Source organism: Loxodonta africana, chromosome 5, assembly GCF_030014295.1.
Source record: "Loxodonta africana isolate mLoxAfr1 chromosome 5, mLoxAfr1.hap2, whole genome shotgun sequence".
Classification (NCBI taxonomy): Eukaryota; Metazoa; Chordata; class Mammalia; order Proboscidea; family Elephantidae; genus Loxodonta; species Loxodonta africana.
Window position 1 is genome coordinate 83,898,929 of NC_087346.1, and position 25,494 is coordinate 83,924,422.

General features: G+C 37.3%; 1 protein-coding gene across 3 annotated transcripts in view; it reads right to left on the reverse strand.

Annotated features, from left to right (window-relative positions):
- The window catches only part of SLC4A4 (solute carrier family 4 member 4), a 392,825-nt gene that overhangs the window by 213,537 nt on the left and 153,794 nt on the right, over positions 1–25,494 (reverse strand). For all 3 annotated transcript variants that reach the window (XM_064285722.1, XM_064285721.1, XM_064285720.1), the window contains 3 exons: positions 20,881–21,016; positions 8,452–8,612; positions 95–274 (listed from right to left, as the gene is read on the reverse strand). In XM_064285722.1, the coding sequence (XP_064141792.1) occupies positions 95–274; positions 8,452–8,612; positions 20,881–21,016 (477 nt within the window). The remainder of the gene's footprint in view (positions 1–94; positions 275–8,451; positions 8,613–20,880; positions 21,017–25,494) is intronic.

Sequence of the window (25,494 nt, forward strand, 5' to 3'; positions counted from 1 at the left end):
AAGGAGGGAAGATGGAGGGGGTAAAGAAAAGATGACAAGAGATGTAGTAAAGGTGAGTGTAAGAGAAAGCAGCAGCCAGCAGCCCCTGCATTACCATTATCAGGGTTGGTAAACATCCTACTTGCACTGGAGACTGTCTTCCCAATGTCAGCCAGGGATCGAAGGTTAGATTTCTTGGTTTGATGCCGGTGCTTCCGGAGTAAAGTATAAGTCACCTTATCCTTAAGGTCAGGTTTCAATAGGCCTGTCTCAATCTGATGATCAACAATCATCTCTGATACAAAAGCAAAACAAAACAAAAACAAATCTCAGTCACAAGATCACAAAGTTAACCTTCTACTGTCACATTATGGATGCCATCCTCCAATTTAGTATCAACATATTATTTTCCAAATTGCCAAGCTCCCACTTTCTGTGACGGATAATGATACAAAGATATTGGCATCAATGAGAGTTATAAATATTCCAATATTAATTGTATGTTTGGAGAGGCAGAATTGTCTTTTGTTCATTTTTTTCAATTCCAGTTAATCGTGAATTCACATAAATCACATATTTCTGTAACACAGTCAAGTCAGTAATTTGCATCTTTCAATTAAGTCAAAAAAAGAAAGATTCAAAAATTTCATGTACTCTATAATAGCAAGTGTGCCAGAAGTATAAATGATACAAAAAAACTTTGACAAGAATAAGCAAAATTAAAGTCGTGAGACTGTTGGCTTAGTCATCTATTTCCCCAAATTCTTCCATAGTGTTATATTAGAATTTTTATAATAGGATATGGTAAAGGAAAACAATACCTTTCCCAATATCAGGTTGTATGCACGCCAAATACAATAAAAGAAAGATTACACTACAGAATTATACCTTAGTTTTTTGTAAGAAGATTTATTCTAAAGCCTTTACATTGCATTTCCATTAGCCATTCTGAAGTATAACCTGACCCAAATTTCCTATGAAATTTTAACATCTTAGTCTTAATGCAAAAAATAAATAAATAAAATTTCTATTAGCTCTTTTTGAGTACATTTTTAGCTAAAACAGATGACTGTTTCATAGAAATTGTTTCATGCATCACTCTGCTAAGGGCGAAGTTCTTACTCTAATAGAAAGTTTAAAAAAAAAAACCCTCTTTCTCACAATTAAAGGGTGATAATAGCGTCGCTATGAGTCAGAATCGACTTGACGGCAATGGGTTCGATGGGTATGTCAGCAGTATGGCATAAACTTAGCCTGGTGCATCTTACTCTAATGCCAACATTGGCAAGCAGCTATTTCCTTCGCCAGAATGGGGCTAAAGACAAAACATCATAGTATCTGTACAAGACATGTACAGCTAGCTCACTGTATGCAGGTGGAACTTTTGACTTCTGCATAGAATCAGAGCAATGAATCCCATGCCCACCTTTTCTGGTAAACAGATGCATCTAGAATAAGTCAGCGTTTTTACTCTTGGACAAATTCCTCAGTATATAAAAGTGGAAGAAAGAACAAAAGCTATTCTTTTCCAAAATCCTGGCAAGAAAACTGTGGCCACTGGTAAGATAACAGCATCGCTGAGAAGTTAGTACAGATGTTCAAGGGACTTTGCCTGGGCATGACTATAGCTCTCAGAAGTCTATCTTCACAGCACTCAAGGAACTGCCCTCACAGCATATAGCTAGAAACTGGCAATTTACATAGCCTAAAGTCAACTGTTTGTGAGCCAGGCAGAGGCTGAATCCAGGATTTTCCATCCCATGCCTTAGACAGATGCCATAAATGCCACATAACACTGGACTACTTGGTAGGAAGCCTCGGCAAGGCAGGAATGGTTTCTCCCCTAGGAGTGTTTCGGTTTGAGAGTGGCCTTTAGCTCTGTGTATTTTTAACGACACAAACCCCCACTCAGTAAAACTCACAGAGCTGATCCTGTAATTAAAATTAACCCTCTGTCCTACAGTAAAATAATTAGGTGCCTACTGAACACAGCCCTTTCTACTCTCCCTTTGTTCAATGTAGAAAGTCCATTTTACAGAAAAACCATAAAAGTAAACAAACAGGCCCAACATATCTGCAGCAAGTGTTATCAAACTCCTACTCTAATTCCAGGGTTGTGGATTAAAGTGTTTCTTATCTTCCCTTGTTGGCAAGGCCTCCCTCTATTCTTGCCGTCCCTTGTAATCTCAAACCAATCCGTATGTATGCACAGCCGCCCTGTTACTAATGCCTGGAAATCACCAGTTGGAACAGGTTTAAACATCTGTGCAGCTTATGCCCTTCATTAAGTTTCCTTTAAAATGGCCCACATTACAGGGATCTCTTTAAGCATAAACTACAAAACCTTTTAAACAAAAAGCGGGGGCAGTAACATTTCACAGCTACACTGAAATTAAGTCTTCAGTGTTCAAAATCCCACAGACGCTACCAACCAGGAAAGTGCCAACTATAGATGATAGTAGAGCTGAAAGGAACCTTAAGGAGCTTCAGATACAACCCTTTGCTGTACAGACGAGAAAAGAGAGGGCTAAGGAGATAACTTGCAAATAGATATACACTAATTACAAGCAACCCCCCCCCCAAAAAAAAATAAACCCAAGTTTTCTGGCTCATAGCTTAGAGGTTTTTCCATATCACACAATATTTTTCTTTATTTAAAAAGGAAGCTCTAAGATAAAAAAAAAAAAAAAAAATTGTATATGCAGAGCTTTTACAAACCAAGAGAAGGACACCCATCCCAGCAGAAATTGGCCAAAGGTCATAAACATGCATTCTTAAGAGAAATATAAAGGTCTAAAACCATATAAAGAAATATTCAACTTCAAGACTAACAAAGGCAATCTAAACAAATTTATATAATCAATGATAAGACATGATTTATCAAGTTTGTTTTTGTTGTTAGTTGCTGATTCCAATTCATGGCAAGCCCATGTGTGCAGAGTAGAACTGCTCTATCACCAGGCCTGTCTTCCAAGGTACCTCTGGATGGGTTCAAGCCACCAACCTTTGGGGTGGTAGCTGAGCACTTAATAGTTCGCACCATCCATCCCCAGTAATGCCATGGGCGTGTGCAACAGGTAATTCCATATACTGGTGATGACAGTATTAACTAATACAACCTTTCTTGAAGGCCGTTTGGCAAATATATATGAAAATCCTTTATTATTTTCACACACTTTGAACATTCCACCACTAGAAATCTATACAAAGAAAAAATCAATTTCATAAATATAACAAAGATGCTGACTTCTTTTCTTTACAATAAAAGTTTGAAAGTAACCTGAAAACCTGGTAACAGAGGATTACTGAATATTTTGCAGCCATTAAAATGATGATGTCAATTTACATTTTATGAAATGGAAATACATTCACACTATATTTTAAGGTAATAAAGAACAGATTAAAATAGTGCAGTATGATCCCATTTTGTAAAATAAATTACGTATGTGTAAACAGATTACAAAAAAATATTCTGGGAAGACAGATCTAAAAGACTAGATTAGTGACTATTTTTGCATGTGTGCAATATTTTTCTGATTATTTTTAAATGAACATATATTACTTTCGTGATTACAAAAAACAATGGAGTTAAAAAGAAAGGAACAACATGAATAACCCATCTGCTAACATGAACAGCTCAGGAATACTTTTAAATAAAACATAAAAATGAGAACTCAAAAATAGAGCTGTTTTCCAAATCCATTTTCTAACATAAAACAAAAATACTTGAAGTGACTTACGGTTTTATGATTATTATTATTTAGAAGGGAAGGAAATTCCTACATACTTGGCTTCATATGTGAATGACATTCTTGAAATGTAGAATTATAGTGATAGTAACAATAAGGCTACTGAAGTAATCCATGAAAATGATCCTTCATCCTCTGTAACACTTTAAAGACGTATTTTTCTGTTAGCATTCAAAAGGGAGAGGTCCTGAGGAGAATCAGTATTGGGCTGAGTTTTTTTCTGTAAGTGTGAGAAGTCACACCAGCTTAACCAGTCGCCCACTGCTCATGCCCTTTCCATGGAGGTGCTTTTAAGCCTGCTGGGGTGGCATGCCTCAGAGGCAGTCTGATGCGAAGGAGTAGCAGGTGGACTGCAAAGAAGGCTGAAAATCACGCTATCGTTTGTTTGATATTATCACATTTGCTATTCTTTTTCTTCTCATTTGTTGAAAAGAAATGGGGGCTATGGGGGGAGGAGATCCATCAACCCTTGGCTGTGCATAATTCTCAACTCAGAATTACCAGAGAGATTCAGGACAAAACAACTCGACTTAATCCTCTGAGAGAAAAGGAATTTTTTTTTTTTTTAAGTAACTAAATAATGGCCATAACCAAGTTACTGTGCCATCTTCTGTCATTTAAAATAAAATAAGGGCTTTTCTTTTTTCTTCATGTTTTTAAATCCTCTGTAGTGTCTTGATACAGAGGTCAGAGAAAAAGAGGAAGACCCTCAACGAGATGGATTGACAGAGTGGCTCCAACAATGGGCTCAAACACAGCAACGATTGTGAGGATGGCACAGGACCAGGCGATGTTTCTTTCTGTTGTACATAGGGTCACTACAAGCCTACTCGACAGCATCTAACAACAACAACGTTTTGATTCTTTAGCCAATGGTTCTAAGCCACCAGCAGCACTGCGGGAAAAAGATGTGGTAGGCTGCTTCTGTAGAGATTTACAGCCTTGGAAACCCTAAGGGGTCACTATGAGTTGAAATCGAATCGATGGCAGTGGGTTTGGTTTGAGTTTTGGGTGGCACCAACAGTTAAGCACTCATCTACTAACTGAAAGGCTGGTGTTTCAAACACACCCAGAGATGCTTCTGAAGACACAGGCCTGGCAATCTGCTTTCCAAAGGCCACAGCCTTGAAAAACCAAAGGAGTGTCATTCAACTCTGCAACACATGGGGTGGCCATGAGTTGGGAATGACTCAACAGAAACTAGTATGGTGATGTTTTGATTTCAGAGGATTTTTTAAGTATTTCTTTTTAGCCAGTTGCACTCTCTGCCAAGCATGCTCTTCTCCCCACCCCTGCAAATCTGGCCCTTTTCCCCTTCGTTTTGCCTGTAATGTGTGTTAGTTGCCTCTGAATTGTTTTTCTGTATTATCAGGTCCAGAATGACAGCACTGGCTGGCTGCCTGCCTGCCCTAGGAACTGCAGAGCAAACATATTAGCAAGTGATGACACCTTAAAGTGACCTAATGGTGTCTAATTTTAAAATCTAATCACAATTTTTAAAGTGAATGCATGGAGGTTGGAGAAAAAGTTGGATAATAAAAAGTGATGAAAAATTAAAGTGAGGATGTAAAACGCTTGGTTAACATTTCCTAAACGTGTGTAGTAAGCACTGAGATCTCTCTTCTTTTGCCCGGTGACTAAAGCAGCTCCACTACAATGTGGAAATCTGTCTTCTACTTACATAAAGGGTCAGTTTCTCAGGACCATAAGCTCCTTAAGATGGCCCTTCCTGGTGCTGAAGATTCCAAGGATAGTTTCACAGAACACAGAAAAGCTCAAGTATACAAATCAACTTTCATTACCTTCGTTGACCAGCCCCGGCTCAGTGAGGATGCTATCAAACTGTTTCTAGCTTTGTCTGCCTCACCTTTCAGAATCTTTTCTCCTGCTCACGAAGTCCCAGAGCATCTATCTGAGCCCTTCACCCACACTCAGCCCTCCACAAGGTGACATGTAGAAATATCTAGGTAAACTAATGTGTGCTGGGATAGACATACAGGTATGTAACACTTATATCTGATAACCGTTTTTAATTCTTACGACAACCCTGAGTGGTACCCTATCACCCTGCCTTTACAGATAAGGAAGCTGAGACTCCCAAAGAGTTAAGTAACTTGCCCATGCTCTTACGTGCTAGAAAGGAATAGACTTTAACTAAAACTTCCCAACTTTAAATCCAGCATTCTTTCTATGATGCCATTCTGCATCTCAAGTAATTAATACATGACCCCTCCCAGAGAGGAAACTCTGGTGGCATAGTGGTTAAGTGCTAAGGCTGATAACCAAAAGGCTGACAGTTTGAATCCACCAGGGGCTCCTTGGAAACTCTATGGGGCAGTTCTACTCTGTCCTTCAGGGTCACTATGAGTCAGAATCAACTCGATGGCAGTGGCATTGGGTTTTTTTTTGCGGGGGGAGGGGGAGAGTCCTCCCAGAGAGATGTACATTTTAATAGAGGACAAAGCCAGGACTCCCTGCAATGAATCTCTAAATGGTAAAAGCTCAGGTAATAATCATGGCCTATGGTAAGATTGATTTTTTTTTTTTTAATATGGGAATCTTTCTGGTGATCCTTCTCCCTATATTGTTGCCTATACATGGCCTAGTCATAAGTTTCTTTTCCCCTTTTCCCTGCCTTTATGCATTTCTGACTTATTTTTCAACTTGCCTGATTTCAAACATCTTTGTTAGTTCTTACTGTCTGAGAACACAGAAACTTTGCAATTCTCACTCAAAAAAGTTGGATTGATTTTTGCTATTATATTTTTCTTTTTTTGTATAAAATCTCCCAGCTTTTAACAAATAAAAAAATTCAATGGAATAAAATGCCTAGAAAATCATTCTTTCTGTTTGCTTCTCTCCATCTTTATAGATGGGCCCCACCTTCTCTTGGTACAATAATCCAAGAGCTCTCCTCACACATCAAATTTCAATTTTCAGCCTCATCTCCTTGTCAAATATGAAAAATTCTACATAGAACACTATTTGCTACATCATCTTCTAACTGCCTGTGTGGATATGAATTTCTAACTTATCCCATTTACAAAATGGTAGATTTGCAAACCTAATTCCAAGGCCTAGAAGAGTGCCTGGCATGTTGTAGAGGTTCATGTACCACTGCTGAATAAATGCATGACCTAATTAATTCTGTCCATCCAGCACCTTCTCCCCCAACCACCCAGTATCTCAGATGCATGTGAACCAAGGGGCTTCTCTGCAAATCTAACTAACAAGCTCTCTGAAGAAAAACCAGATAAATATATGTCAAACAGATATGTGCCTCATTTTACAACTAATCTTTAATCTTTTCTTCCAACATGAATTTTCTACCCTTCTCATTGTCTATAATGACACAGATGCCGTAAACAAGCCTTCTTCCCAGGGATGCACAGTCAAGACTCATTATTCACATATTTAGTATTTCTGAATTCACCTACTTGCTAAAATGTATTTGTAGCCTTAAAATCAATACTTTTGTGGACATTCATGGGCATGCACATGCACAGAGTGGCAAAAAATTTGAATCACCCATGAGGTTGGCTCTGTATTTGCTAATTCAATATTCTCAGGGCCTTTATAGAACCTAACTACCATAAATAACAAGAATTGACTGTTCAAAGAAATTCTGCAGGAAATTGACATTACAGAGGAATGTTATCCTGGTTATTTTTGCAGGGTCACATTCCACCTTCTCTTCTCCACAATCCCTGGGTAGGCACACTACAGAATCCTTGGGAAAATAAGTCATTCCTACAAACCTACTGGTCACCTAGTTATGAAATCTTCCAAACAATAACAAGTAGTATCCAGGAACCTCTTCTTGAGGAAAATGAGATCTCTAGCACACTTGAATCTGAAGGGTAATAAGGCAGCTTAGAAAAAATTCTTGCTAGAAAACTAAAACAATTATTCCTCTTTGGAATTTAGTGACATGTATCCAAGGTGTTCAACATGCTAACATTCAATTCACATAACACTAACTACAAATGATGCCAAAGCTGCCCAGTACCATGAGGCTCAATGACTTGCCAGTGCTTATACAAGTGATACTCGACACCTACGTGACCTGACTCAGCCACTAACCCCTAAGGTCTTGCTAGCTCCTGCCCCATACAACCTTTCTCTACCCTACATAATTAGTCCCAACCCAAGAACTAGAATAATTTCCTTCTTACAGAAGACTTAAGCCCTATTTTATAGATGATAAACCTGAGGACAAGAGAAGTTCAGTGCAATGTCTACAGTCAAAGTGTTCTAGAAATCTGGTTTCCAAACTTTCACTCCAATATAACCAAGGACAGAGGGGGGAAGCCTATTCAAAATATTAATCTTATTCTACAAGTGAAGGAAATTAATGCAAATCTGTACATATACAGTACAATCCCAATTGTAACAAAAAAAAAATCATTAAAAGCATAAGAAAAAAATGAAGCACATAGAGAGAAGACTGAGAAAAAAACTGGATGAAACTATGCCAATATAAGGTAACAATGGCTATGACTGGATGGGGATATAATAGTTAAATTTCTATTTTCTTCTTAATTTTTTTCTATATTTTCTAATTTTTCTGCAATAAACCACACTAGCTTTATAATATAAAAAAGAAAGAATAAATGTTATAGAATATTTAACTCTGCTTATACTAGAAGTCATTTGTAATAATGGAGACTCATAGTTAAGTAAAGCTACAAAAGATGATAGTAAATTAAAACAATATACTTACCCACCAACTGTGGGAGAGAAGAAGCCTCCCTGTCAAGCATGATGGATCCTTTCTCCATACACGTTCTCAGCTCAAATAAACTGTGAAGGGACAATGTGGCCACGTGGGGCTTGCTCCATCTCTCCCCACCCTGTTCCACTTTTTCTTCAAATTTAATCCATCTAGAAAGATGAGATTAGTGCTTAGCAATTAAAAATGTTCTAAGCTCCTCTGGAAATAGCAACATCAACCCCTCCACCTCCACGTCCAAAAGCACTTCCAAAATGTCTCCTTTTGTGGAGTCTTAAAAGCTTATTATATCATTAATTACATTACCTACATAAATACACCAAACAGAGTCACTAGGACTCTCTCTCCCTTAATGTTAGAGAGAAAGAAATTAAACCAAAAGGAGCCAAATAATCCTTGGTTTTATAGTCAACTCTATGGAAACCCTGGTGGCATAGTGGTTAAGTGCTACGGCTGCTAATCAAGAGGTCTGCAGTTCAAGTCTGCCAGGCGCTCCTTGGAAACTCTATGGCGCAGTTCTACTCTGTCCTATAGGGTCGCTGTGAGTCGGAATCGACTTGACGGCAGTGGGTTTTTGGTATGGAACTAAAGGAGGCCTGGGTGCACAGTGGTTAGAGCTTTGGGTTTCTAACTGAAATGTCTGCAGTTGCAACTCACCAGTTGCTCCATCAGAGAAAGACATGCCAGTCTGGTTCTGTAAAGATTTACAGACTCGGACACCCTATGGGGCAGTTCTACTCTGTCATATATAGGGTCTCTATGAGTCGGAAAGGACTCAATGACAGTGGGTTTGGTAAATAACCATGAAATTCTTAAAAATGATTGCTGTTGTTGTTAGGTGCCATCCAGTCAATTCTGACTCATAGCGACCCTATGTACAACAGAAAAGAAACACTGTCTCAAACCATGTTTGAGCCCCTTGTTGCAGCCACTGTATCAGTACATCTTATCAAGGGTCTTCCTCTTTTTCACTGACCTCTACCTTTACCAAGCATGATGTCCTTCTCCAGGGACTGGTCTATCCTGATAACGTGTCCAAATTATGCGAGAAGAAGTTTCACCATCCTCACTTCTAAGGAGTATTCTGGCTGTACTTCTTCCAAGACAGACTTATTTGTTCTGGCAGTCCATAGTATATTCAATATTCTTCACCAACACTATAATTCAAAGGCATCAATTCTTCTTCAGTCTTCCTTATTCATTGTCCATCTTTCAAGTGCATGACACAACTGAAAATACCATGGCTTGGGTCAGGTGCCCTTAGTCCTCAAAGTGACATCTTTGCTTTTCAACACTTTAAAGAGGTATTTTGCAGCATATTTGCCTAAAGCAATATGTCATTTGATTTCCCGACTGTTGATTTCACGGGCGTTAATTGTGAATCTGAGTAAAATGAAATTTTTGACAACTTCAAACTTTTCTCCATTTATCATGATGTTGATTTTTGGTCCAGTTGTGAGGATTTGTGTTCTCTTTTATGTTGAGGTGTAATTCACACCGAAGGCTGTAGTCTTTGATCTTCATCAGTAATTGCCTCAAGTCCTCTTGACTTTCAGCAAGCAAGGTTGTGTCATCTGCATATCTCAGGTTGTTAATGAGTCTTCCTTCAATCCTGATGCCGTGTTCTTCTTCATTCTTGGGTTATTTACTCAGCATAGAGATTGAATCAGTACAGTGAAAGAATATAACCCTGACACACTCCTTTCCTGATTTTAAACCATGCAGTATCCCCTTGTTCTTTTTGAAGGACTGCCACTTGGCGTATCACAGATTCGCATGAGAATTCCCATTCTTATCAAGGTTAGCCATAATGAGTCAGAATTGACCTCTCTGGCCGTGGGTTTGGTTTGAGTTTTTTGTTTTGTTTTTGTTGTTTTAATGATAACTAAAAACTTTAAGTAAGGTAAAAAATATATATATACATTCCAAAATACTCCATGTAGGTAGAAACTACAATGCGTAAAAATAGCATTGTACAAACCATGTTGTGATTCCACAAAGCAAGTTTATATAAGGTGAAATATTATTGGTGAACCAATATTTTTCTTAAGTATTTGGAGGGCATGATGTGTGAAGTGGTCAGATATACGTAAAATATCACTTTGTTAATGCTTACAGAGAGCCAATATGTTGTGCCAGGTCTTACTTTAACAGATATTTCTTGGTGGACATGTGTTCCCCTCTCTCTGAATTTCTAATAGAAACTTTACCCTTCAATTCTAGCTCTACATATGTTTAAAAACACACAAGCTCAGCAAACAAGAGAGCAGTCTGATAATAACAAATCTACAAACCTTAGCACTGAAACAAACAACTCTCTTTCATAGCTCCTGCTTTCTAAGACTCCTGGGCATTTTGATAACTTAGCAATATATAGCAATAAATGAGTTTAATAGGAATGAGAGCAAAACACATTTGACAGTCTTTATATCACACATGCTATGCCCTGGTGGCTCAGTGGTTAAGAGCTTGGCTGCTAACCAAAAGGTCGACAGTTCAAATCCATCAACTGCTCCTTGGAAACCCTATAGGGCAGCTCTACTCTATCCTGTAGGGTTGCTATGAGTTGGAATCGACTCGACAGCAATGGGTTTGATTTTTTTTTTTTCAGTATACATATAGACTCTTCCTATACTATATATAAAAAAAGAAAAAAAACAGGACAGCATCATCATTTTGCTATTCATTGTGACCCAAACAAAAATGCTTTTCTCTCACTTCAAACCTTCTGAAATACATTGGAAAAAGATAAAGAGGGAGTTAAAAAAAAAAATGTCTTCTAAATTCTTCACCCAAAAGTTTAATGATTGAAAAACTTTTTCCTAGAAAAGGCTAAACACTCATCTAACTCACTAAAGAGGGGAACAAAGGGCAGAGATCAGAGGAAGCTCTACATAAGGTATTATTTATAGGCTGTTCACCACCCCCAGGGGAGAAAAAAAGAACACATTAATAGAACCAAGGGTGAAAATAGAGCAAGAGATCAGCCACAATGTCAAAGAAAATTCAGAACTTTAATTAAGCCCAACACTCATATGATTCAGAAACACTTTAGCTATGTCCAAAGACTCCAGGCTCCTCTAAGGAAGCTTCTCAAAGCCAAACAACTCCTGCATGTCAATGACAACTTTATTTCCAATCTCACCCTCAATTCTAAAAGCCTCCCTCTTCGCCCTTGAATTCCAAAATACAGTCAGTGGGATTTTTACTTAGGTCTTCCTCACAAGCTAAAAAGTATGCAATAATGCCAAAGAAGTTTTAAAACTTCAGAACAGTACCTTGTTTATTTCTACAAAAGTGGTTGAGAAACATTTTAGAACAGAATGAAAGAGTCTTAATCTCTCTATGCGTGTATGTGTGCCTGGGTATACACTTAAATTAGTAGTTCTTCAGCTTGGTTGGAATTAGAACTACAGAAATAGAAAAGGCTGGGAGAAAAATGATAATTTTACATCTTATTTTTTGTAGAATTCTCTGGGCTTCACTAAAACAATAAAAGGTAATTGGGGTTAATTTGAAAGGAATCCATTTTTGGAGTACATCACATTGGTTAACTTGAGATATACAGTGAAACCTGTGAGAGCTGGAACTCAACGAGACTGACTTCTTTTTCTGGATCTCAAAAGCTTTCTGCAATTGATAGGGTGCAGTCAACACATTTCTATGGTTCTCTACGTAGTGGGAAATATTTGAGTTTTCCTTCTCTCTGACAAGTTTCCACCTTATACAGCTTCCGGCTTTTGCTGGTTTTTCTATTTCTTCTTTTCGAGCTTGATCACAGGATCTTTAACCAAGTTTATTGGTAACTGCTATGCAAATCATATTATATTCAATGTTATAATTTACTGCTCAAGATAAGACACTACTAGAGGATACCATGATTTTTTTAATCAAGTCAGGGTTACATATAATTCTGTCAGCTATTAATAATGCATGACTTTTTTTATTCAGAAAGGTACTCTTATTAACATTTAGCTGAGGCCTAGAATCTTTGGTCACAGAATTTAAGCTCAAGACAAACGACAAGAGCCAGCCAGAAATGCAGTAAGGATGGGTGTTTCAGACAGACCTCACTTCCTTCATCTTTACTAAATGTGTCCCCACTTCTATCAGTTGCCATAAACCTGTATTGTCAAACACATTCTGCAAAAGATACTAAGCCTCACATACATACAGTACGCATCAGTGGCTATTTTCAACCCTCACCCTCAAATGTCCAAGCAATAATAAAAAATTTTTAAAAAAGTAAAACCACTGCTTTTTGTGTGTGTGTGTGGCCATCTTTCTTTTCATTCCTCTCCATAGTTTATATTGTAAGTAACCTGACTGGACTTAACTATGACTTTGAACAAGTTTTAAAAGTAGTTTTAGAAATCATAAATACTAACTAGCTTAGATTTATGAAACAGTATTACTCATCCTCCTGGATTACACCAGTCCTTCAGGTCAAGATTTAACCACAAGGGAATGGAAATGGAAATCTCAAAACTAGCCAGTTCCTTAGAGTCTAAGCTTCTAAGGATAAGGATTAGCTCATAGTTCAATTTAGCATCTATTTCACTGAGAGCTCAATAAACACTGAATGCTGTGATGATGTCATATGAAAGCACAGCTAACAGCATAAGGGAAGCTCTGAAATAATAATGCCTATTTTTTCTTTAATTTATATTGTTCTAACTGTTCAAGGAGCTGATTATATTTCAAACACAAGCTTTTAAACATTAAATAATGGTTTTCTCATTTAAATAGATTGTTTTCAGGTAGTTTCATTCCAGAAACTCCACATGCCATGTTTATCTTTCTCACATATCAAGGACAAACTTGGGGGAGGAAAAAAAAAAAAACTGAACACTATTTAACTCAAATCAGCATCCATTAAAGAAAAGGCTAAGGCAAAGGTGTCAAAGTTCAGCCTATCCAAGTGCCAACAAATTTGTAAAGGTGATTTAGAACCATGTAATTACATCAAAAAAAAAAAAAAAACCCCACAGACATTTTTACTGTAGAGTATACTAAAAGCCATTGTCTACCCTTCACAATAACTATGAATAACCATATATTTGCAATGTTTCCTTTTTTTCTTTTTGTCTTAGTACTTGCCATGTTACAGAAAATTAATCTCAGAAGCTGGTTTTTAAATGTGTGTGATTACAAAACCATGGTAACCTTAGAGGATGAGTTTATTAGGTGACATTTACTTATTCCAAGGTCTTAGAAGAATAATGATTAAGTATTTTGCCGTTTAACGCACTTCAGCTGACTGCGAACCAAACAGCATTTCACTCGTTTGTTGAAGAAACATAAGGCCCAGTGGGAATCACTGAATTTTGCAACTTTCCAATCATATGATTAAATATAATTAAGAAAAGAACAGACCTTTAATTTAAAAACATGTCAGTTTTACAGTAAAAAATAGGCATGACCTTTGCACTAGAATAAAATCCAACTACATAAAAGTATTAAAAATGATTAAAAATTTTCTTGCTAATTAATAAGTACCTCATCACACATAAAAAAAAGCCAATACTACTGTGTACCCAGGATCAATGACGTTGTTAAGAAAAATTCTTGAATTTACAGATCAAGAATGAAAGTTATTGCAAAACAGTGTATGTAACCACATATAATTAAATAGACGATTAAATTCCTTTTACTGCAGTCTTTCTTACAGAAAAACAAACTTGGTATGAAATGGAATTTTTCAAAGTAATTCAGTAAAGATAGAAAAGTTTATATAGATTGGGAAGAGAGTGGTCTCTCTCCAAACTCACAGGATGAGTGAACATGCTGTCTAATTGGAAGTGAAATATCAATGCTTTTTTCCATAGTGGGCTTGCTGTGTTTGTTGAAACTTGTGACACATTTTTTTGTTTTTTTTTTCCCCAGGTTTGGAAGTACAATTTGAATCACACTGGGCGAATGATCTTTAACATATATTCATATAACAGTAGTGAAATCCAGCATTGGCCATTTCAAAATTGGTTGAAGGAAAACTAAAAGCCAAAAACTATTTTTGACACAGACATTCTTGACTCAAAGTAATAAACAGTTTGGGTGGGGTTAAGGGGTTCCTTCCTCCTAGCTTCTGGGCCATCCCCAAAGCTAGACCATGACTCCATGACTTACTCTTTTACCAGCTTGCTTCCTGAGCCTATTAGCTAATACGAGTCACCTAGAAATTCTTCATGAGGAGCAAAGGTTTCTTTACCAATACCAAAATATTCTACTGTAATTACTGCTATGGTACTCAGTGTGACTGTTCTGTTATTGTTGTTGCTGCTGCTGTTGCTGTTTTTAGGTGCCATTGAGTGGGTTCTGACTCAGGGTAACCCTATGTACAACACAATGAGACGCTGCCCAGATCTGTACTATCCTTGCAATCATTGTTATGTTTCAGCCCACTGTTGCAGTCATTGTGTCAATCCATCTCCTTGAGGGTCTTCTTCTTACTTGCTGACCCTCTACTTTACCAAGCAGGATATCCTTCTCTAGGGACTGGTCCCTCCTGATAGCTACACTTTCAGGGATCATTTCTATAGTTATTGTTCTAATAATCAAATATTCAGAAGCACTCTTAAAAATGATCATATACATTTCTCAGGTCTCATAATTCTACCTTTTGCACAGAACTTGTGCTCTATATTGAAAGAGCTACTGAAAAGCCAATGCTCTAATCTTTAAAGCTGGTAAAGGATACGAAAGGAGTATGGTAAAGTTGGCTGCTGCTTCAAACTTCATAGAAATAAAGGCTGCCCCTGTTCATAGTTTTACATGATGACTGTGCTTCCCAAAACCTAAATGGGGTTATCTTCTTTATTACTGAAACCGATCTCCTTATTTTTTGATGCACAGAACTAACCCGAACTTCCTGAAATAGGGCTGAAACAGCAGTAATGCTTAGGCCCAACGTAGAATATTCTTGGCCAAATAAAATCATTAGCCAACTGAAAAGTATAAATTTTAAAAGAAAGGAGGTGTAGTATTGTGTTCTGTAAGGCGTGGGGTCACAGTAGAAACCACATTAAATTGGAAGAGCCTATAGGGTTCACCATGGAATAAAATAGTCTGTCAATAGGGATTTTCACAGAAAAGTAGAGAATTGTCAAAATTCATAGGTTAGCCACACATTCACATGTAAAATGAATCCCTTCTAAGCACTAAACTTTTATTAGTCTGGCAGGTTTGAGAATTTTCAATCGGGAAAAAAAAAAAAACTATCACACATAGGAAATGGAAGTCACTAAGGGCAATCAGAAATTACTGTGAAAACATTCTGAAGCAGAATATGTAGCAGGATCTAAAGATTACTGAAAATCTGAATCACTTCTGGAGGTACAATCATCTCCAAACTTCTCAACAGAATTTAAATGAAGCCACAAACTAAGAATTTAGGTTCTATTTCTCTATTCATTCATTCAATAAACACATATTTCTTGAGCATCGACTCAATGCCAGGTAATTCTGGGCTCTGGGAATACAGTGGTGGACAAAACAACCAAAAATTCCTGCCCTCATGGAACTTTCATTCTATCAGGAAGAGACAGACAAGATATATAACATAGTAAATGGTGGCAAGTGCTGAGGAGAAAATAATGGAGGACAGGGGCTAGGGACTATTGGGAAAAGTTTCAATTTCAGATAGGGCAGCCTCTCAGAAGGTAGTACTTGAGTAAAGAGACCTAAAGGATTGAGGAAATGATCCATGTAGATACCAGTGTGGGTGTGGGGCAGAGAGAGCATTTCAAGCAGAAGGAACAGTGAGTGCAAAGTCCCTGAGCATGGCTCTTTCAAGGAACTATAGGAGGCCAGTGAGGCTCAAACAGAGTGAACAAGAGGGAGAGAAGCAGGAGATGAGGTCAAACAGGTCATGGCCAACAGCTCATGTGGATTTCATAGGCTATTTCACAGCCCTTTGCTTTTACTCCAAGATGGGAAGCCATTAAAAAGTTTTGAACAAAGAAATGACGTGACCTGACAAATATTTTAATAAGATTACTCTGCCTGCTAGGTTGAGAATAGCCTGTAGTATACTAAGGGTCAATAAAATCATTCGCCAAATAAAAAACACAGAATTTTAAAAGAGAGGGAGGAGTAGCCTTGTGTTCTACAGGGTGTGGCATCACAGTAGAAACTACATTAAACTGGAGAAATCTCGCCAAGGAAAAAAAAAGTTAATCAGTAAGGGTTTTCACAGAAAAGTAGAGAATTCTCAAAAAGCATAAGTTAGACCAACTAATTAGGAAACATCTGCAGTAATCTAGGCAAAAGATGATGGTGACTTGGACCAGGGTTGTGGATGTATTGGATGTAGAATGTGTGAGACTCTGGGTATCTGGATATCTCTGAAGGTAAAAAGACAGGATTAGCCAATGGATTAGACAAGGGATGTAGGAAAAGAGAAGGGTCAAGGAAGACTCCGATGTTTCCGGCCCAAGGAACAAGAAGAATGGAGTTGTTTATTGAAATGGGGAAATCTATAGGAGGAGCAGAACAGAGGCAGCTAGATCAGGATCTCAGTTTTGGACATATCTACCAACCATCCTATGAGTTGGAATCGACTCTACGGCAACAGATTTGTTTTTGTTTTGTTTTGTTTTTGGATTAACCATCCAGCTGAAGATGTTCAATCAAGTCAGGAAACAGATCTGGAGATGGCATCAGCATATTGATTAACTAGTTTGAAATTTTAAACTTAAGTCTTCTAGGCTTATCAGTGGTGTGCTATCTACTGTGTGTCTGTTACTCCACAGCTGTCCATCAGTCAGAGAGGGGTGAACTATCTCAGAAATTCAATTTTGGTTGATTAATATTTCTAAGAAAGTATTATATTTGGGACAGTTATTTCTCACAGGCAATTAGTTCTCACCTAATCACACATTCAATAAATATTTATTGAACATCTATTATGTGTTAGGCATTGCAAGACACTGGGAATACAGTAGTGAACAGACAGACCTGGAGGTCCCCTGCCTTCAGTGTGGTGAAGGAGACAAACAGCAAAACAACAATCACATACATGATTGATTAATTAACACCAATTGTGACAAGCCCTATATAAGAGAAGTTAGAGAATGCAGATTATTTGACTATTTTTCATTCCTGGCCAACCTCCCACCAACACAGTATGTATTCCCACGACCCATGCTCTCCAGCAGTACAATCTCTTGGGGGCCGATGACTATCAACAAAATGACACATGTGCTCTTGTCTTTAAACACTTACATATTCAAGAGCATCTTAATCTTTAAGAATCTTAAATGAAAATACTACGTCCATCTCATTCAGCACTGAATTACCTATACAATGAACTGTGATCTCTCTACTTTTCTCAGACCAGGGATCATGTGAAAAAAGTGCAGTTTGCATTTGACTGAAAGATAAAATAGAACACTACATCTGAGATCTATCCTGTAATAGCTTCTCATACTGAATTCCAAGACGAGAATAAGAATCAAAGTGGCTCTTTTACTCACAGATGACTATACCAATACACCCACTCCTCACTTATCAACACAGTTAGGTTCCAAAGACCAGGTCGTCATGAGAAAATGGAGGGTGACAACATCGGATCACAAAATGGAGGATGACTACATAATTACATAACAGCCAGACAATATCATTACAAAACTGCCAAATAATATCATTACATAAGTGCCAAATTACAACATTATATAATTCCAAACTACTGAGAATCACAGCCCAGCAAAGGTAACTCATAACCTCAATCATCACAGCTAGAGTTACTCTCACTTAACACCTTGGTATTCATTACTGCCAGATGTATGTCGTTAATATGCAAAATACTCAGATAGTAGATTTTCTACTATTGTCATAAAATCAAAATGTTGTATAACAAGACAGTAAGTGAGGAATGGGTGTACACACACAGAAACAGAATTTTAGAGCTATTTTTAAAAGCCTGTTTTTAGAGACAATGCAGTCCAATATGACTCTCATTTGATGGAAGGGAAAACTCATGTTCAGAAAGACTACGTGACTCACCCAAAGTTAAATGGCTAGTGAGCAGCAAAGCCAAGACTAGACCAAAATCTCCCAACATTTAATTCAGGTGGCACCAAGTACAATTCTGACCTTATATTTTTCTATCAGAAGGAAGGGGAATAAAAGAATGAAATGGAGACACTGGTAGTAATTTTTGCTTTGGAAGCCTTCTTTAAGAGCATGTTTTATGACTAAAAGTGTACATTATAGAGGATTTATACATACAGGTTATTGGCGCTGAGAGAGGCGAATGAGAAACACTTACTGCATTATAGAAAGAGGCTCCAAAGAGTGAAGAATGAAGAGCTCAAGAAGTAGCATTAAAGACTGAGAAACAGAAAAGTGCTATGGAAAGCTTTTATAATTAGAAGGAGATAATGTCCATTAACTACCACACAGAAGAGTTAAAACAAGCACACCTACTATAGAAGTAGTCTTAATATTAAAGAGAATTATCCAATAAAAAAAAAATTAAAAGATTAGATCTCCTTCTATAATACTACTGTGAGGGACAGAGGTAAAACGGATTTTTTTTTTTTTCTGGACAGGGTTTAAGACATGGAATTATGAATATGATTCATGGATTCTACTAAACTTTAAAAGCAGGTGTTTCCACAACGCTCCGACATCTAGAAATTCTGAGTGAGGAATAAAATCTTCTACACCATTATCAAATGAATTAATTTATGAAGCTTTTTCCCTATTAACAATCCCAAATAGCTGAAAATACTCAGTGCTACTTAAAATGCAGGAATAAAAATAAATCCATAAACCTATAAAGCATATGTCTGAGTAACCAAAAAAACTACAAAAACTCCAAGTAACTTGATGAAAGCTTGATTATAAATGGTATAATGTATTAAGCTGTTAAGATACACCTCAGAAAATAAAAGTTTTCTTTTATGCCTTAAAATAGCCTTCATCTCAAAAAGGAAAAGCTATTAGGTTTTTCTTTCTGTATAGCTCATCTACTCATACTGATCAGAGATGATAAAAATAATTTCCTTCTAACTCCAGATTAATCTATCTAGAAACAGCACAGATACAAATACCTTTTCCAACTACAGCCACAGGAGAAAACTTTCACCTTCCTTTGCTTTATTTTTCTTAAACCCAAAGCTGGGATAATGATTTGGTTTGTCCCATTCCCCTGGCTCTAAGACATTATATTGAATTCACTTCAAACTTATCAATAAAATACAATGATCTATGTATAAGCTTCTTTTGTTCACTACAGTGTTCCCAATACCTAAAACACACAGTACTTACTCAAAATATACTGACATACAGTATGTATTCAAAAATAGTGCTTGAATTAAATTGATTTGAATTAAATTATACACTAAAAGGTATGTCTTAACATTTTTTTGTTTGTTAAAGTAAAATATACCAGAATCTCGATGTAATGACAATGAGAGTCCGATAGCTTCATTATATCCAAGTCTTTATATTACATAATTATCATATGACACAGAAGTAGATTTTGTCTGCAGTATTTACTTGAGTATATACATACATATATGAGTGTGTGTGTATAGATGTGTGTACACGTGCACACATCTATACACACATATATAGAAAAGCTGTTATCATGATATTAATAAAACCTGAGATACTTGTGTAGTGCTTAACAATTCATAAAGCAAGTCCATATATAAATATATGTATATATATACATACATATCCAACATACATACGCATATACAAATACATTATATAATTACATGTAGAGATAATATTGTATTTACATACATATTATATTATATATTTTATATAGCATTACTATCCATTCTTCACTGATGATTGAACCAAAGCTTTAAGAAACTGGGTGTCATGGAGCTAAAAGGCGACAGAGTCTAAAATTGAACTCAGGTCTCTAAACCCCAAATTCAGGTAAACCTACTTGATTCTAGCTGGACATCTAAAACATGACAGGTTTTTACTTGAAATAATAGCAACTTTACGTGTAACAAACACTGTCTTTGCAAACTCCCTCTGAAGAGGGAAGGAGTAATAAGTCAGACAAGATTTCAGTGATATATCTCTTGGTGCCATCTTTGGGTGCTTGAGTTTATTATCTCTTTAAACTACTTTGCTTTACAATTATTTTACTTTTAAAATAAATGTTTTGCTATTTAATTTTAAAGGGTGTATGAATGGAGATTTACTCCTGATTTTTCATAAAGGACAAAATATTAACACAGATCAATGAAACAATGCTTCAGCAGTGAAGAAAGGGTGCATTGCATCCATATCGATGTACTAGAGAAAAAGAAATAGAATGCTTTTTGTCCTTATTCCAGCCAACACCATGCTATTCAAAGCGGTAAGGCTAGAGAAAGGAGCTTGCAGATGCAACTTTCTTGCCCAGCACCTGTTTCCCCAGGTCAGGAGCACACACAATCAGCCCAGACTCACCTTGCTGTCTCCTTCCACTCCATCTCCTGCCCATCCACAGCCAGAAGCTCATCCAATTCGGTGAAGAGCTGAGGGGGTGCAGGGCTGTCATCTTCTTCTCCCAAAATGAATCGAATGCGTTCTGCGGCGGGAGAGACTGCAGAAGTGAAAATACTGTGGTTAAATACAGGCTGAACAACCCTGAGAAAAGTGTAGCTCCGGGTATGTCCTCCCTCGGCAAGGCTGTTGGGCTTCCCTTCCACATTTTCAGTGGACATCTTTCTTCCTGAGCCTCCGTTACCCCCAACCTAGTGTTGAAAAGAAATCAAAACCCTTCTCTATTCCTTTGGTTCTAAACTGTATCTCAGCCCTCTACCGCTTCCCAGAAGGACAGCGCTCCAGGTCTGTGTGGCTTGTGACAAAGAACCTTTAGTCCTCAGATGAACGGAGGTCCAGTCACAGGACTTTCCCTCCTTCCCCACTAATGACCCATCCAAAATTATTTGAACAAAAACCAGTCTGAACCAATCACTTTTTTCTTAGAGCAGTGAGAATGAGCAATAGAGCACCCCAGTCCTGAGATTCCCCCAGCCCCCGCCTTCCATCCACCCTCACTCTGTCCAATACCTAAAGCCTATGCCCTCACGGGCTCCTCACCGCCCATAACTGGCTAACTACAAAGTTGATGAAGGAATATTTAACAAGACTGGGCCTCTTCTTTACATAATGGCAGTACCCAAAAATGTTTAGTCACACTTCAATGCACGTGAAAAACAAGCCCAAGTAAAATATTGTACACCTAAGTTAAAAAAAAAAAATTCCAACACACTCAAGCACATAATTGAATGCCCTACTAGCTCCTTTTGACCTCATCTCCTGAAAATCAGGTAATGAAAAATTAACGAGAATTTTCCCTAGGTCATGGGTTATATTCTCTTTTTTGTTAAAAAAAGCATTTGGAAACTAACGGTCATCTTTACCAAGCTAAGGCCCAAAGATACTCTTTATAATCTGTGGGTAAAACCAAGAATGTATATGCCTGTGAATGGAGTCCGTGTGCATATATACATATGCATACATATATGTACATAATGACGCACATATGCACATACACTTGTAGATATACATGTGCACAAACAAGAAAACCCGTACCACATGAAAACAGGCCAGAATAACATTTCACAAATCAAAAATTTTACTACAAACACATGAAAAATATTTAACTTAACTAGTGCCAAAACAACTAATTATTAAAATAAGATATACATTTTACCTATTAAAGTAGCAAAAATTAAAAAGAATGATAATAGCCAATGTTATCAAGGGCAAAGGAAACATGCACCAGTACCTACCAATTTATACTAGATAGGAGTCTAAGTGGGAAAATCTTTCTGTCAAGCAACTTGGAAGCATATGAAAATGTTTCAAAAGTGTATTTACCCTTTCAGCCAGCAATTGTACTACTTAGAAATACAGTCATTCCAAATAATTAATAACTACTGTCACAAAGATTTAGTTACAGAACACTGTATACACATTGCAGGCACGGCATTGTTATAATTGAGAAAAATAGAAAAAGCTTAAGTGTCCAAAAAGAAGAATTGGTTAAATAAACTATGGTATAACTACACAATAAAAAATGAAGTCTAGCTTTCTATTTTTTGACAGGTATAATATTAAGCGAAAATATAAAGTTACAAAATCATATGCATAAAGTTATCCCCATTTTGGTAAAGAAAAAAATACATATATATCCATAAAATAAAGTCTGGAATTGAGACTGCCCTCCCTCATTTTGCCCATTTCCAGTATCTGTGAATTTCAGATATCTCAGTTTAGTTAAATAACCCCAGTCCCCCAACAACACAATTCAAATTTCAATTACCATGGTATGCTAACCGTGGGTACTTGCATCGAGTACTAACTTCACTTCTAGCTTTTCAGTCCACAAAATGCTACATAAGTAACAGATATGTATCATGACCTTTTTAAAATCTTAAAAAGTAAAGATGTCCCTTTGATGACTAGAGTGCTCCTGACCCAAGCCAGGGTTTTTTCAATCACCTCATATCCATGTGAAAGCTGGACAATGAAAAAGGAAGAAGGAAGAAGAATTGGCCCATTAGGATTGTGGTGTTGGTGAAGAATATTGAATATACAGCCAGAAGAACAAATAAATCTATCTTGAAGGAAGTACAGCTACAGTGCTCCTTAGAAGCAAGGATGGCGAGACTTCTTCTAGCTTACTTTGGACACATATGGCATCATGAAGGATCAGTCACTGGAGGAAGGACATTATGCTTGGCAAAGTAGAGGCTGGCATAAAACGGAGACTCTCAATGAGATGGATTGACACAGTGGGAGCAACAATGGGTTCAAACATAGCATATGAGGATGGGGCAGACCAGGCAATATTTTGTTCTGTTATATATAAAGTCAACATAAGGACATCAGAGTTTCGAAGATGAAAATAATGAAGCTAGCTCACTCAAGCAACCCACTTGGGTATATCAAAACAAAACAAAGCAAGAGGCGAGGATACAGTAAGCAAACATAAAATAAACTAATACAATAACTTACACATGGCTCAGAGACAACAGTCAATATCAAATCACATAAAGAAACACCATGATCGCTTCAACAAGCTCTCAAAACAAAAAATCAAGGGATCTTCTAGATGAAAGTACATTCCTGGAATTATCAGAGAGAGAAAACAAAAGATTAATATACAGAACCCTTCAAGACATCAGGAAGGAAATCAGGCAATATGCAGAACAAGCCAAGGAACACACAGATAAAGCAGTTGAAGAAGTTAAAAGGGTTCTTCAGGAACATAATGAAAAATTTAATGAGCTGGAAAAATCCACAGACAGCAACCAGAAAGTCAGAAGATTAATGATAAAATTATAGAAGTAGAAAGAGCAGAATTGAGCAAGTGGAAGGCAGAATATGTGAACTTGAAGATAAAGCACTTTGCACCAATATATTTGAAGAAAAATCAGATAAAAGAATTTTAAAAAATGAAGAAACTTTAAGAATCATGTGGGACTCTATCAAGAGAAATAACCTACAAGTGACTGGAGTACCAGAACAGGGAGGGATAACAGAAAATACAGAAAGAATTGTTGAAGATTTGTTGCCAGAAAACCTCCCTACTATTGTGAAAGATGAGAAGATATCTATCCAAGATGCTCATTGAACTCCACATAAGGTAAGATTTTAAAAGAAAGTCACCAAGACGTATTATAATCAAACTTGCCAAAACCAAAGATAAAGAGTGAATTTTAAGAGCAGCCAGGGATAAACGAAAAGTCACCTACAAAGGAGAGTCAATAAGAATAAACTCGGACTACTCAGCAGAAACCATGCAGGCAGAAACCATGCAGGCAAGAAGGCAATGGGATTACTTATATAAAGAACTGAAGGAAAAAAATTGCCAGCCAAGAATCACATATCCAGCAAAACTGTCTCTCAAATATGAAGGTGAAATTAGGACATTTCCAGATAAACAGAAGTTTATGAAGACTACATGATATTTTACAAAAATGAAAAATCAAAAATTGGCCAACAAAGGTGAAAATGCAGCAAATAAACAAAGAGTGATACCACTGAGGTAACTTTGGTGAGGGGTTAGACGGTACACAATACTGGGGGACTCAGTACAACTTGACTAAGACAAGGTCATGAAAGCTTCAGACACATCCAAACTCCCTGAGAGACCGATTTACTAGGCTGAGGGCTGAGAACTGTGGTCTTGGGGAACATCTAGCTTAACTGGCATAGCAGTTTATAATGAAAATGTTCTACATCTTACTTTGGCAAATAGTGTCTGGGGTCTTAAAAGCTTGAAAGTGACCATCGATGATACTTCATTGGTCCCACCCCATCCACAGCAAGGGGGAATGAAGAAAACCAAAGACACAAGGAAAAGGTTAGTCCAAAGGGCTAATGGACCACAGCTACCATAACCTCTACCAGACTGAGTCCAGCACAACTAGATGGTACCTGGCTACCAACACCAACTGCTCTGACAGGATCACAGTAGAGGGTCCTGAACAGAGCTGGAGAAAAACATAGAACAAAATTCTAACTCATAAAAAAAGACTTGATTTACTGGTCTTACAGAGACTGGAGAAACCTTGAGAGTACGGCCCCTAGGCACCCTTTTAACTCAGTAATGAAGTCACTCCTGAGGTTCACCCATTAGCCAAAGATTAGACAGGCACATAAAACAAAACAAGACGAAATGGGCACACCAGCCCAGGGGCTAGGAGAAGGCAGGAGGGGACAGGAAAGCTGGTAATGGAAAACCCAAGGTGAAGAAAGGGAGAGTGTTGACATGCTATGGGGTTGGCAACCAAAGTCACAAAATAACGTGTTTTAATTGCTTAATGAAAAACTAATTTGCTTTGTAAACCTTCATCTAAGGACAATAATAAAGAAAAAAGTGTGAGTTTAAAAAAAAAGGTGATATCCCTGAAAGTGAAATTTGAATTAAACGTAAATGAAGTTATAGATGAAATAGCTGACCGTGGGAATGTTGACGCTACTGCTGTTCCAGAGCCTCCAGCTATGCAGCCAGGAGAACTTGGCGAAAGTGAGCTTACCAACAGAGATGAGGGAAGTGGTTGTGCG